Here is a 16,119-nt window from a genome sequence, read left to right as displayed (position 1 = left end):
AGAAAAAAAATTTACAGTTAAAAAAGCCACTATCACCTAAGGTTTACAGGAAGGTCATTTGGATTCAACCTTAGCCTGTAGAAATCAAAATCATAGGTAGAGTAACTAAAACTTGCCTGCCAATAGCCATATTAATGCTATAGCATAGCCGAGCCCCAAGTTGCCTAAGAGATGCCCCAATAAGAAGACTTTTCGTGAATCACAAACAATGATAAAAGCTACCCCCTGATCAAAAGATTGGAAAGAAAATCAACCATATAGCCGTCAGAGGACATGACAGCCGGAAAAGCAACTAGAGTCATTGGCCCACCTATCATCTGAACGAATAAGAAAGCACTACTACTGTCTTGACGATACATGAATAAAGACCACCCCTAACACATCATTAACCATGCTAATTGTGTCAAAGGCAAAAATAATAGAGACCATACAATATAAGAATTTTATAACGTGCCTGGAGCCCATGAGGACAAGGTCCCAAGCACCGGTTACCTCAAAATATTGTGTTTCATAGAGACCATAGATATGGCATGAAAAAACTGCCACCATCTAAGAAACTTATGAAAGAGCTGATCAAGGCAAAAACGTTGAAGTTCATCTTGGCCAATCACGGAAGGAGAAAAGGGAAGGAGCCGATGGGTGGGCAGAAAAGTGAACTGGTTCAAGCCAAAATTATCAACAACGCTAAGATAATACCGGCCATCCTATGTGGAGTAAGGGTAGAAGCATCCCATCACCAATCACATTGAAAGAAGACAGGCCAACAAGTGGGAACCACTTTGACGACGCAGCAATTGTCACTGCCTCAATAACAAACTATCAGATCAAAATCACGTTAACGCTAGAAGTTTGTTAAAAAATTTCAAGGGGATATTTAATAGGACCAATTCGTATGCAGCTTATTTGATAAAAGCTACAAGCCCACTCTTTGAATTCTATGAAGAATGAAGATGAATGAAAGGCATTGCACCATTATGACTGACTTTGTTATAGAGAATTCCTTAGAACTTATGATGCAATTTTGGGAGACCAACACTTTTAGGCATGACCTCTACTTATCATGTCGCAGTCAAATTGTCAACAGAAAGGCGGAAAAATCACAACAAAGGGAGATTTTAAGTAATCAAGGAATTTCTACTACGAAGTAACTATACAAAAATAATACATGTTGCAATTAGAAGTTAATGGGGCTTGGTCTAGAGACCATTGAAGCAGAAGAGGAAGTTCGTGTCATTGAGATCTCCAAATCAGCACTTGGTTTAGCTCTGAACATAGAGAGTGATCGAGAAGATATCAAGGTATTAGCTTGGATAACAACTAAATTGCCAAGAGTGAATATGCATGTCATAGGCTGGATGTAAGAAAGGAGGGCAGCTTGTCAAGCATAAAATCAAAAAGAAGACCATGACCTTGGCCAAACTTATAAAGTAAGAGGTAAATAAGCTACTCAAGTTCATATTCATAACTAAAGTTCAATATCCCTACTGGATGTCAAATGTAATGATGATACAAAAGTTAAGCTTCAAGCGACAAATTTATGTGCACTTCCCCAACTGAAACCATATTTGCCTAAAGAAGCATGGCTACCCACTTTCAAAAAACATGTGTTAATCCGCTTGCAGTTGACTTCTCTGTGATGACCTTGTTTAATGCTTATACTAATTATCACTAAATAAAAATTAATCTAACCAATTACAAGAATACGATTTATATTACCAAGAAAGACTTGCTATGCCATATGGTTATATCATTTGACTTGAAAATTTCTGGAGCCACCTACCATATGGACAATGGACCGTGTGTTCACATACCAGTAGGAAAGAATGTGAAACTAAATATATACAACATATTGGTAAAACAAGACCCAAAAATGGTACATTCATGACATGAAAGAAACTTTTGCAACACTGAAAAAATATAACATGCACCTCAGCCTTTTGAACTATACCTACAAAGCTAAATCAAAGAAGTTATAGGGATTCCACTAACCCCAGATGATATCAAAGTAAAACTAAACAAGGTAAAGGTGATACTAGAGATGGCTTCCCCAAAGACCCCTAAAGAAATGCAACAAGTGATAAGGGGAGTCACCCGGCTCAGTCACTTTACCTCAAAGTTGGAGGATAAGTGCTTGCGCTTCTTCAAAATTTTGAATGCAAAGTATTTTGCATGGAGCAAAAAATGCAAATTTGCATCTAGAGTCCCTCATCACCTCCTACCCATTTTTGCAAAGCCCACGGCCAAGAGAAGTCTTGCTCTAGTTACCTCGAGTGGAAGAAGTTATTGTAAGCTCTATGTTAGTTCGAGAAGAGGCAAAAAATGAGTGGCCAGTATACTAAGCGAGCAAAAATCTTAAAGTGCTGGGTTGAGACATCCAATCATGGAAATATTGGTATGGTGATAGCTTGGTGACTTCAAACTTATTTCCAAACAAGTTCAATCCAACTCGTCATCCTCCACCCAGTAAAAACAATACTTTTAAACCTGATCATTCAGGCACGAGCTAACTTCTCAGTCGACTTCACTCACCCTAAGGCCCAACAAGAAATTTATGACAGGAAAGACTACTTGTAAAATTTGTAAATTGATAGAGCTTTAGGGGAACAAGCAGTCAATAATGGCATGGCCTTGGAGAGCCCAATGAGAGTCAGAATTGGATTCAAAGTTACTAAAAATTGGGTTGAATATGGAACATTAAATGCGGGGATGAGGTTTGTGGCTAGAGTTCAAGTAAAGCAAAACTTTTACTAATGCCCAAATTAACTACACTACCACCAAAAAGAATTGTTAGCTATAGTATTTGCATTTGACTAATTTATGTCTTACTTCATAGCTACTAAGGTTAAAGTATATACAAACCATTATGCTATCAAATATCTGGTGAAAAAAAATGATGCTGAGCCACACTTGATCTGATTGATCTTTCTATTACAAGAATTTGATTTAGGGCACGTTTGCGCCAGCTTATAGGGAGCGACGGCGTTTTGAAAATGCCACCTTCCCGTTTGTATATCGCGTTCGGTCTAAATTATTCCTGCCACGTCGTTTTATTATCACCATTTTCTTCATCTTTTCGCAAGTCGGACTCCCCCCTCGTCCCACGTATGAATTCTGCGATTAGCGAAAAGTTCTTGTGTTGCCCCTTTGCATATCTCTCTCGCCCTCGCCCTAAGAAAATCGCAGATCTCCTCCGGTTCGCCTCCTCTGCTTCGCAGATCTTCTGCGCTCCTTCACCTCTGCTTCGCCTTGCTCCCTCTGCCCTCTCCCTTCCGAGAATCGCACCCTTTACCTCGCTCCCTCTGCCCTCGCATTTCCAGAGAATCGCACCCTTTTGCTCGCCCATACACAGGAGATTGGACCCTTCCAAGGAGAATCGCACATCACTCGCCTCACCTGGCAGATCCCCCTCGGCTTGCTGATCCTCCTCTCTTTCGCTTCCACTGAGATCAGCGTAAGGTATACCTGATATCCCTCTACTTCCTTCCTTCCCGCAAGCACTACCATTTCGATTTTACTTTCTGATTCGTCAAGTAAGTTTTCCCCTGCCATCCTTGAAAAGTTCTTCTTTTCTGTTGGTTTTTTTGGGAGATGCAAGCAATATATTTTTTTAAACTTTTGATGTGATATATGAAATGAATGAACGACTTTTGGGTATATTCTAGCTGTAATTATTTTAATATTTCTTATTGTAGTTATACTTGTGTTTATCTTTATTTTATTTGTTCTGATACTCACAAGAATGTGAGGACTTTGTGTTATCTTTATTGAGCTGATCTGCAATGTTTTTGGAGTTCTGTTTTATTTATTTATATACTCAAATAGTTCTGTTGTCATTAGTTTAATCAAACAGGGGTAGAATAGTCATTTTGTCCAGCAACAGCTATCAGTAAGTTGTTCTGAGTAAGCTGCCCCAAACAGCAAGTCAAATTATTCTGATAATCTACAGACTATCATATTATCAAAATAGTTTGTTTATCAGCAGATTATAAATAATCAACAACTGCCCCAAACAGACCCTTAGAGATTTGTTATAGAAACATTATCGAAATCAAATATTTGATCATTTGTTAAGGCTTAAGTAGGGAAACTAAGAATTGGAGTGGTGATATCAATGAAAGTTTCTCTAATGAATTGTTGCTTATGGTGACTGATCCAGTTATTTCTTTGTATGCGGATATAATCAATTATATTATGAGTAGTATCATTCTTTATGACTTAACATATAACCAAAGGAGGAAATTTATCTCGAATGCCGGATTTTACTTTATGGATGAACCCTATTCTTTAGGAAATATGAGAATTGAATTATTATGCGTTCCCGTAAAAGTGGTAGAGAGTATTATTAGGCACTATCATGATTCTGAATTGTGAGAATTGAATTATTATGTGTTCCCCTAAAAGTGGTAGAGAGTATTATTACGCACTATCATGATTCTGAATTTAGAGGGTACTTTAAAGATTTAACAGCTACTTTTTAAGATCTTACAATCAGACTTTTATTGGCCAACCATTTTTAGATATATTGATGAATGTGTTAATATATGTGATAAATGTCAGTAAGTAGGCAATATTATGAGAAAAAAATAAATAGTCATAAATTACACACTTTAGAAGTTGAGATATTTGATGTATGAGGATAGATTTTATGAGTATTTCACCATCTCTAGGAAATCAATATTTTTAGTTGTAGTAGATTGCCCCAAAATGAATAGAGGCAACGAATTTACCTAGGTTTCATTCACAAGGTGTTCAAAAATTTTTATAGAAATTCATATTTTATAGATTTGAAATGCCTAGATTTATTATGAGTGTGGAGGTAACCTCTTTTATAATAAGAGAGAATTGAGATAATGATAACCAAACTTGGAATTAAAAATATCCCAAAATATATAAGGATAGTGGCTCTACCAATGTGCTGATTCATAATGTCTTCAAAATATTTTAAACAAATTCATATTTTCTAGATTTGAAACACAAAAGTAATTATAAGTGATGAAGGGAACCACTTTTATATTAAGAGAATTGAGATATTGATAACCAAGTTTGGAATTAAACATAGGATTGTCACTGCATACCATCCTCAGACTAACAATTTAATTGAAGTTTTAAGTAGGTAGATCAAAAAGATTTTAGAAAAAATAATCAATCCTAGTTGAAAGAATTGGTCGCTTGCGTTAAATGATGCACTTTGGCTAGATATGATTGCCTATAAAATATCACTAGAAATATGTCATTATAGGTTAAATTGGCAAAGTTTGTTACTTCTCAGTAGAATAAAAACATAAGGCTCATTAGGCGGTTAAGAAACTTAATCATAAAATGAAAAATTCGGTAGAAAAAAGTTATTATAGTTTAAAGAGTTAGAGAATTAGATTGTAAGCTTATGAAAATGCTAATATTTATAAAGAACAAACGAAAAAATAGCATGATCAAAAGTTTGCTAAGAAATAATTTGAGTCTCGACAAAAAGTTTTATTGTTTAATTTTAGATTGAAATTATTTACTGGGAAGCTTAATTCCAGGTAATCAATCCCATTTATTGTAGTAAGAGTTTGTTCTTTTGGAGCTGTAGATACTGAGGATAGAAGCACCGCCCGTTTTTTCAAAGTAAATGGACAGAGATCAAAGTCTTATTTAAAAGAGAATTGTGAAAGTGGAAGAGAAGTTATTGGGTTGGGTCATCTTAAATAAAATAAAATATCGTCGATCTGAGAACGTTAAAATAAATATTTTTAAGAGGAAACCCAAAATTATCTTGGGTTTTCTTAGTTTGTTCGATTGTTTGTTTGATTGATTGTATCTTGTTGCGTGATAGAATATTCCCTTCAAAAATTTCGCTGAGTGCATGATTTTGATGCAGCATCGAGGCGTTACCCCTTAGTGACAAGGCGCTAGGCCTTATCCTGAATGATGTATATGGTAAGATTGTCTCGATGTTGATTGACGCAGCGTCTCAACATCATATTCGATGTCACCTAGACATTAAAAAGCCATAGCGCCTCAGCATTAGTAAAATTGCGCTGGCACGTGAAATTTTGGTGTTAATTGAAACAATTAGAAAGCATACCCCACGCCAGCATTGACCTCTAATATCACAATGCTAAATCAAGTCCATTGATAGTAACCAGATGTTTCATGTACCAATTGAAGGTTATAATAAGTGTATTTAACTGAATCCGAACCCAGCACCGCAACACCAAAAAAAAGAGAGCTTAACACCTAAGAGCCACCCATGCAGCGTCGCAATGCCAATTCACTCTAGTTCCTTTCCCAATTTTTCACCATTGCTTCGAGTCGCTTATGCCTTAGAAACACTTTTCCCTACGTTTTTCTTCTGCCTTCGAAAGATATCATAATCAAAGGGAAAGAAGAGGAATGTCAGATCCCATGGCATCCGACGTTTTGTTGAGTGTCGAAACGCAAGAAAGATATGAATCTACTCTCATTTATTGCAAGCTTATCCTAGAGATAGGATTTTTTAGTCCTGGCAGTAGTGTTAAGCACACATCATAGATACGGGTTGGGCCAATTTTGCAAAGGAACCCAATGCCACCATTGTCCCAATAGTTTGAGAGTTCATAACGAATACTAAATAACATGAGGATTACAAAGCTTTTGTTAGAGGTAAATGGGTTATGTTCAATGGTGTATCAATTAATTCTATATACGGTTTATTGAATTACGAGATTATACTGAGTTTTTAGATAGCTTAATTTTAATGAAATTTTGTGTCATTAACTCAAACTGACTCTGGTGCTCAATGAAAAGTTGAAATTTTGTGTTATTAACTCAAACTGACTCTGGTGCTCAATGAAAAGTGCGGGAGGAGAAAATTATTTTCTCTGCCAAAACACTTACCTTAGAATCCAAGAACTTGCATTCCATTATTTCTGTCAGATTGTTACTGAATTCACACGTGATTGAGATAACAAGAGATTAGGCCACGTTAAATTATGAGATCCAAAAAATTATTGATTATCGATGTCAGTCAACTGATTGTGAGTATTAATTTTTTCATGACTCACGGAAGCACGATCGTTGGGATTGACCACTCATCCCTTATTTATGCTCTCTGTGAGAAAGCTTTCATTATGAGAGAACAAAGAAAGGAGCAGATTTTCCCCTGGAACACTATTACTAGAGCGCTTATTCATTCATACAAGAGCTACAGGGAGTTAGCCCCAATAGCTCAACATGCTTCATCTTCCACCAACCACACATCTGCACGGTCACTGTTACAACAGATTTAAGATATGGGGGACAACGTTGGCTCCTCGGGACTAAGAGTTGATCACATAGATCATTCATGCGAAGGTTCAATCATATGAAGTAGCAGCACTCACGACAACACTCATGACAACAAATGCACAATACTGACATGGTAAGATGTTTGCACAAAAAATCTGAATGTGGGGCATGGCTAGGTGCGCTTTCTTGAGCCACCTATTTATCAATTTTACTTTGAGACGAGACCCAATGGAACGACTGCGGATGACGATGATAACAACGTGGGCACCGATGATACTATGTCTGTTGAGTTTTGAGGCGCACTTGATGAAATGTTATTTGTTGTTTTTCTATGTTTTCCTTTAATGAAATGTGACTCTTATTTGTGCTTATTTATGTGCACCTTGTCCCTTAGGTAATTTAATTATCAAATTTGTAGTGACTAAGTTTATAGAGTTATATCTAATTTAAAGATATCAATAATTGTGATAAGATTATACAAATTAAAATTAAATTAAATAATTTACACTGTGTAAAATTTTTATTAAATTAAAAATAACTATCTCATAAATTTATTAAATTTATGCTAGTTTAAAACTTCTTAATTTACAGTTAACATATTAACAAAAATAGAATTTAATTCAATAACAGTGAAATTTTACATGAGGTGAGATTATATAAATTAAAAATGATGAGTATTTTCTAAACTATAAAATTTATAATTAAAATTGATAACTAAAATAATAATTAGAAGAAAGGAATAGCAAGGTATTCAAAATCATAAATAAACTTGATAAAAAATAACACTCGTTAAGAAAAGAAAAAGAATATAGGAAAAATTGTTAAATGATCGTAAAAAAGTTAAGAGAGCAAAACAATTATGAGGAGTAAATAAGAATATACTTGAGATTAAGTTCAATAGAAGATTGATACTTTATTTTTTTCTTCCATCTAAGGAAGTTAAGAAGTTTATCAATTGAAAGTAATGAGTGGTGTATCTAGAATACGAGAGCCTGAATTAAGCTTATATAAGTGATTAGCTATAGAATTTCATAGGAATTTATTGATTAAATGAAATTTAATCAATTTCCAAAGCACATTAGAGTTTGTATTGGTAGGTTATTATTAACCTATAAATATTAACATCATTTTTTAAGTTTTGGTTTAACTTAATTATATATCCATTTCCTATGATACCTTAAGTTAGCTTTGAGTGGTCAATATCTTTGATATTAGGATTAGTCAAGAACAAGTAATAATTAAGTTTGAGGATTGGCTAGTTAAAAAAATATATACAATATTTATGTGAATATCTTTCTTTCTTCCATATTTGTCTTCATTTATTACATAAATTTGTATTTTTTTATGCAGAAAAATCCTTAAAAATAAATTCAGTAAGTAAAGGTGAAATTCGATGGAGCATCTTAGCGTTGTGCCCCAGAGCCTGGGCGCCATGTTGGGATTTCCTAACATGGACTTTCCCACAGAAAGCCTAGGCACCGGCTATCCACATGTTCAGATTTTGAGGGGGGCTCCATGTTGGGATTTCCTAACATGGACTTTCCCAAGAGCAGAAAGTCTAGGCACCGGCTATCCACATGTTCAGATTTTGAGGGAAAGGATGGTTGGAATGTGTGGAATCACTTAAAAGAGGCATTAGTGTCAACGAGAGATTCTAGAGGCTAAAGAGTGTGTAGAAAGTGTGCGGAGAGAATTTATAAGTATAGTACATGTTTGAGTGTGGAGAGTGAGAGAAGAGGACTAAATAGCACTATGGAAGGAAAATTTCAGCAGAACAATGGAGTTTACATGAAGTGGAGTCCAGGTGTAATTTTCCCTCTTTTCTCTACTATTTTGCGTTAAGGTTATACAAATTTGATGGTATTTGTGGAAATGACTTACAACTAAATTTGCAATCTTTTGGATTGGTAATTGAGTTAAGCTTTTAAATTATTTCAGATTTGCTTGAGATAAATTGATGTGCTAATTTTCAATGCTTAATTTACAATCAAATTAGCCACTCGATCGTTAATACTTATCATAATCTAGAAATTTTGAAAGAAAACTAGTTAAACAACTAGGTTAACTTACATTCCTATGATAGAATAGGCATATTGTTACTTCAAAAGTTCAACCTTTGGAGGATTGTGAAATCTAGGAGTTTTTGTGTGATTTAGGGCACTAAAGTATAATATGAAACTTCCATGCTTTTAAACAACTTGGAAGAGACTAAGGGGTGATTTGCCCTCAATTGTCAACTTCCTTAGTGGACTTTTTGATAATTTAAAACTTAAAATAAATACTAATTAATTCAAAGGAATCATTCATAAAAAAAAAAATTAAAACATAAAAAAACAGAATTTATTTTCTACTGTTTTTAACTTTAATTTCAAAAATTTAGTGAAAGCCTTGTATAAACTTGTTAAGTTAATACTCCATGAGTTAACATAGTTCTATGTTGGATCAATAACTCAAACTCTAATCCTTATAATACTTGAACGACACTCACACTTGTGTGAATGTATGTGTTTTGCACCACAGATCAAGTGCCAAAAACTTGAAGTATTTATAGAGAGAAGACGGGGTATTGAAGGAAACGTAAAATCAAAAAAATAAAAAATTGAATTTCAAAATAAATCTTTTTCTGTCATTACAATAGAATAAGTATATTGCAAGAATATTGAATAAAAACTCAACACATGCACAGATGAATTGAATAGTACTTATAATAAACAACAACCACAATAATTAGAATGAGTATGTTAGAGTACCTTAGAAATAATCATATGAGGGTGTCTCTAAACCTACTTACTATCAAGAAAAAATTATGAATCAGATTTAAGAGTACATCAAAGAAAATAATCACATTCCTCACCAGTTGTAAAATAATACCCAACCAAAAAATGATGTGAATCAGTTGACTCCATGAACTTGCGAATAATGATGATTGCAACTTTTAATTCTTGAGCTTCTCAACGAATGGATGTTGCAACATAGGACTACTAAGAAACCAATCTTTTCCTCAAGAAATGCAAAACTTTTTTTGCCTCTTCCGTAACACTAGCCCCAAACTAAATTGATTCTCAAGGATACGTAAATTGGCCTTGTGGGGAAGTTAGAGAATACTTCAACATAGCAATCTCAAACACCATACACTCCATCGAATACGATGAAGCAAAGTCATGGGAATCATGTATCGTTAAAGGTGCCAAATCGCGGGTCTCTAGGTTTATGGGGGATAAATAGTCAGAAAGTCTCCCAAGAGACATACTCACCCCAACCATTAAGGAAGTCTCCCCAACACAATTAAAGTTTCCAGCCTTTTTCACATAAGTAACGTTTATGGTATTTATCAAAAAATCAAGAAATAAAAACTCTCTACTCATAAAACTATCAAGAGGAACCTTAACAAGGTGTCGCCACAAATCTTCTACCTAGGGACAGGAGTCAAAGGTCACACATGAAAGAGTTATAGCCATTAAATCTATTGGTCAATTTCTAAGAGCTCAATCATAGTAAGATGACTTGTGGGTCCACTTGGGACAAGACTCCCTATGATAACCTTCTGTAATGAAGGAAACTAACCAATTTTACCTCCACAAGCGATTTGTGGTTGTTCAACTTTTGTTAGGATTCGAAAGAGTTGTTAGCTACCCTTATAAGATAAATGAATCCATGCAAAAATTAAAAAGTTTTCTTACTTAAAAAATTCAATTATTCTGCATAAGATAGGATAGCATGAGATAGAGTTGTCGCATGCACCACCAAGATGGAGCTCAACTCACCGCAGGAACGCTCGATGTAGGATGGTCAATAGAGTAGAGATAGGAGCCATCTAACAAAGATCAAAATCCAGTTCACCCCCATCCTCCTCAAACCATCTTTCACTATTCTCCTCACAACAAGCAAGCTAGACCTCTCCTCACCATCTAATTGAACTTGCTTTCATTAGTTGAACCTACTTTGACGTATATTGTAAATTGTAATTGGCAATAATCAAGACTTTCATTAGAGATGACCTGGCTATTCTTGAACAAATAGAACGCAATTGTAATGCAAAAGAGATAGGAGGGAGAGAGAACAAGAAGCAACAAATAAAGAGACTCAACGCTTACTTATAGGTCAGTATAAGAGCATCGAAAACAAAATCATTCTTAAAGCATCAATTGGGACACTTCCCATTATACGCATAAAATATGAAAACAAAATCTATCCCTTTTTCTTTTACTATTCAATAAAAATAATAAATGATTTACTTAATTCTCTTCTCCTTTTTTATATTATTTGCTAAATATATAAGAAAATCGAGAAATTAGAAGTATATCAATGATATGTAAAAGGTTAAGGTGTGCTCGTTAGGAGCACGGTATACCTGCTAAGACCATTCACTATAATTTGAGGGGTCACTCATTCCACTTTGAGGAATTACTTAATACATAATTAAAGGGAAATATTGTGGGAAGATAATGATTTTGAGCACCTTCTCTCTCTCTCTCTCTCTTTTTGTATGTATATATATATATATACATAGACGCACACACACATACAAATATACATGCATATATATATTATTTTTTCTACTAGAATCTTGTAGGACTTGCAAGCAGGGTACAACTGTTGCCAAAATCATTTAAATTTAATGCATGCACACATGTTCACCATGCAAATATACATATATGTATACATGTACGTGTGGTTGTGCACATGTGTACACATACGTGCAAAGGGGTGTGAATGAGCACATGCAACCCTGTGTGTGCACGTGCGCGCATGCATGTATTCAATATTATAAAATTTATAGATCAAGCTCCCATTGACAAGCTTGAAAGCTTTGAAGTACTAAAAATTTGATTTGGTGGGCTCAAATAGAAATTTCACGCACATTATATTATTTAAAACATGTCCTGTGGCGATGAAATGCAAAAAGAAACATCAAGCATGTGATATAAGGAACACCAAAAGACATACGGAAAACTTATCACAAGTCATAAAACTGAAATTATTTTATTGCTATAAAGTAAAAAAAAAAGTATATGTTTTATGCTATCAGTTAATTCAATTTGAAGACAGACCATGTATATGAGCACGTAATGCTTCATAAGGGCATACCTAATGGCAAATGGGATGTTTTCTACAAGGAAATAGCAGATGTTTGTGCTACTCATCAACGCGAACAAAGTTTGTTTGTCAATGTCAAAAACCAAACACTTCAAATAAGGCTAAGAATGAAAAAGCTTGCTTGTATGTATTGCCCTAAAGGCTTCGTGAAAACCATTTAGATCTTTTTCGAATGGATATCCAAAATTTTGCTATTTGCATATTTCCCATTAGTAGAATTCCAAATTTATTATCAACAACCAAAGAAATTTTTCTTGTTATGAAATAGGAAAAGCACATGGCTGAGACTACATATCAATCCATTTGAGAAATAAAAGCATCATAATTTTTATTACCAAATGTATCCTAATATCAAAAATAAAAAATAGATCAGTAGAGAACAATACCTACCATCTTGCGTCATTAAGGGATAATCAGAAGCACTGAGGTTTATGAACCAATCCCATTTCAAGCTCTCTTTCAATAAGATTGCAATGGCATGAAGAGTACATGCAATCATCGTAGGACCCCTGTAAGTCACTAGGTTACCTTTCGCAATAACACGAACATTTTCAACGACGCTGAACACTGGATCACCCTTAACATACATTGCCAACTCAATCCTTTCCCGGGGTGGAGCCTCAAGATCAAGATGAAGAATATACTGATTTCTTGGATGATATATAGCTTGTAGTGTCCTCCTCATTCGCTGGCTGTCACCCTTTGTTCCAGTGAGAAGATAAGCAATCCGCGGTGCTTCAATTTCCGCAATAGAAAGCCTCTCTACTTCCTTATTATTTTCCAAATCAACTGGATATCCAACAGAATCATCCATACCAGCGAACAATGCAATCTCTGAAGTATGTGAATCCACGCTATAAGGAGAGAAAAGCCCAAATACAATCGCCAAAAATAAAGTAACAGAGACCAATAAACTTGCTAAGAAAGGAAGAAGCCATCTTCTATCACTAAAAGGCCTTCCTGAGTGTGCACTTCCATTCTTCCGCATACTTCTTCAAAGTTCCAAAATCCACCAAGTAAATCAATTAATCCTTTCGCCACTAATAACCAACCTTTCAACCTCTCCAGAAACACACCCCAAACATCTGGCCAGAATCCAAGGCAAGTGGTGGCAATTAATCACAGACTTCAGTTTTCTAAAATCATGCAACAAGCAAATTTCAAATGTAAGATTGGCTGTAATGCAATCCACAAGGGAATCCTCAAACCCAAACCTTTACTCCGAGGTAGCAGGAAGTTAGGGTTCAGTAGCAAAAAAAAGTATAACTCGTGTAGATTACATCACAAATACGTTGAGATGAGAAATGAGCAATGTTCGTAACTGAAACGGCAGATCTAGACAACTTTATAGAAGGAAACCTCCACGCGATCCGCAAGTAGCCGCCAATCCTACGATCAAAGTTCTTAATGAACCAGAAACAAAGAGATGATTTTGATAGAAGAGTACTAGAAAAATAACTCTGTTCAAAGACCAAAGTAGAGTAAAAGACGAATTGAGGAAACGAGAGCAATTTAGCACAGATCACTTACTTGAGAGAAGCGAGGGCAGACAAATAAAATAGGAAATTGGAGTTAACGAAGAAAGTTGGTATGAGAAAAAGAAAAAGAAACAGGACTACTGAGCTGAAGATGTGGAGAACTAGGTTTTCCTACCAGAAAATTGTGAGGTGAAAAAGCTTCACTGAGAGGTACATAGTGAAGCGTTTATGGTTCAGCTAAAAATCCCACCTTTTTTTTTCTAAGATAAATTTAACTTTGTTGAATACCAGATTGTTGAAAAACTAGTTTCTCAATTAGATATTTGGCTAAGCGAACTATTTTGAGCTATATATTTATTGTTTTATTATTCACATGATAATCATATTATTGAATCATGATTTGTCTGCGGATCACATCCAAAAAATAAAGCATGATACGAGAGAAAGACAGAGACATGCATGGTAATGAACAATAATCTAATTTGTTGATTAGTCATTTCTCATAAAAAAAAAATTCCACTATTTATAGAGGTGGAAGTATAATATGCAAATTTAATATTTATCCCTGCTTTGGGGGTATTACAATATATTTTAGGTATTTTATATGTATTCACCTACGGCTCGACTGCCCTCCGACTCCGTCAGCTGAAATCAGTGGACCTTTGTTAGATAAGATATATTCGTCTGAATGTGTTGAATCAAGGTTTTCAATTGCCATTTGACGATCTTCTTCTCGGCAAGACTTGACTTGATTGGTTTGTCTTTATCGGTTGACTATTTAGGTTGGTTGTCTACTATTAATCCTTGGAGTGTTAGCAGAACGAGACTAGGCTATCGGGCAGAGTTTGAATCAATATAATATGATGTATAACTCATTCTTTGATTAGGGAATCCTTTTAGATGTCTGTGGTTATGTTGTTGTCAAATCTTGGCCCCAAATGAGGAATCTTAGGGGTCTCTATGAGACTGTTGGCGATACTGAATTCTTCCGTTGAATCTGGTTGCGGTGATAAGTAGATTGATGCCTCTACTCTGCTTGATTGGTCGTAGTCCTTGGTTCATGTGGCCTACATTTGGTCAGCCTCCAACATCAGTTTAAAGGGTTGCATATGTTCAAGTGGGTCCTTTGGTCTTTCGTCAGTGAGCCCACTTTAGCTGTGTTTTTTTGTCACCTAGTCTGTTGGATCTCCTCAAGATTTATGCTAGTGCACTCTTGATGTACTTATTTTAATTCCTCAATTCCCTTCTGAAAAGTGACGACTTCTATAAAAATAAGAGAATTAAATGCAAAAGTAGATATTATTTATCTCGTAATCAAAGCTTTAATAATTGAACTTCCTAGATTTTTATACCCATTATTCTTATAAAAAGGGTGTGACTAACTTCATTTTTATTCCACATTTGCTTTGCATCTCTATGTCTGAGTAGGTTGGTTTTGCAACGTTTACATGGTAAATGCTTTGAATCCTTTCAGCCAAAAAAATGTTGGTGCTACATACCAATGAGCCATGATCTTGGTCTTTGACGAACTTATCCATAAACAAGTTGAATGCTACATTGAAGACCCAGTGGTTAAGATTAAAGAAAGAGAATACCACTTATATGACTTGAATTTTTTTTTGAATATTTACATCTATAAAACTAGACAATGAATCTGTTGAATGCACCTTTGACATAACTTCTAGAAAATTTTTAAGGTTTGCAGTGTAACATTGTAGAATTGAAAATGATCAAGAGAAGATTAAAGTGATATTAGAAAAAGTCACCTCCCAAAAGACTAACATAATTGAGATCCTTCCAGGGTAGGCTAGCATACCTAAGATGCTTTATTTCTAACATTTTTGGTAGGTGTCATCCATTCATGTTGCAACCAAGAAGAACATCAAGTTCCAATTGGATGATTACTACCAACAAGCCTTTGAAAGCATAAAATAATACCTAGTGACACCCATAGTATTGGTGACCTCTATCTCAGGTAGGTCGTTAATCTTTTGTATTGTTACTTTAGATGAATCCTTTGGTGTCTTATTAGCCCAAATTAATGAGGTAGTGTCGGCACTATTTTTGGTGTGGGGTTTGCCCGTAAGAAGCTGTCGGTCATCGGAATTGAAATCCCGTTGCCCGCTTCGGAAGGACGTTGAAAAAGTTGGGTTTTGAAAAAGATGAAGTCAAACTGACCTCATAATTTTCATAGTTTAGATGAAAGAGCAATTTACCTCAAATCTTGTATCTATCCTGAAGGATGAACACAAGAATTGAGGGTGAGGCTCGATCAAATAAACTAAAGAAAGTTATG

At 35.1% G+C, this 16,119-nt stretch overlaps 1 protein-coding gene across 6 annotated transcripts in view; it reads right to left on the bottom strand.

Moving 5' to 3' along the window:
• LOC110024736 (beta-glucuronosyltransferase GlcAT14B-like) overlaps positions 1-14,074 on the bottom strand; it is an 18,048-nt gene extending 3,974 nt beyond the window's left edge. The window contains exons 1-3 of one of the 6 annotated variants that reach the window (XM_020724873.1): positions 13,876-14,074; positions 13,560-13,734; positions 12,736-13,481 (exon numbers count right to left, since the gene is read on the bottom strand). In XM_020724873.1, the coding sequence (XP_020580532.1) occupies positions 12,736-13,333 (598 nt within the window). In that variant the 5' untranslated portion in view covers positions 13,334-13,481; positions 13,560-13,734; positions 13,876-14,074. The other 5 variants (XM_020724874.1, XM_020724872.1, XM_020724871.1 and 2 more) reach the window with 5 other exon arrangements.
• Between the last annotated feature and the right edge of the window lie 2,045 nt (positions 14,075-16,119).

This window comes from Phalaenopsis equestris, unplaced genomic scaffold (genome assembly GCF_001263595.1).
Source record: "Phalaenopsis equestris unplaced genomic scaffold, ASM126359v1 Scaffold000272, whole genome shotgun sequence".
Classification (NCBI taxonomy): Eukaryota; Viridiplantae; Streptophyta; class Magnoliopsida; order Asparagales; family Orchidaceae; genus Phalaenopsis; species Phalaenopsis equestris.
Note: the sequence above shows the minus strand (reverse complement) of the source record. Positions and strands in the feature narration are given on the sequence as shown.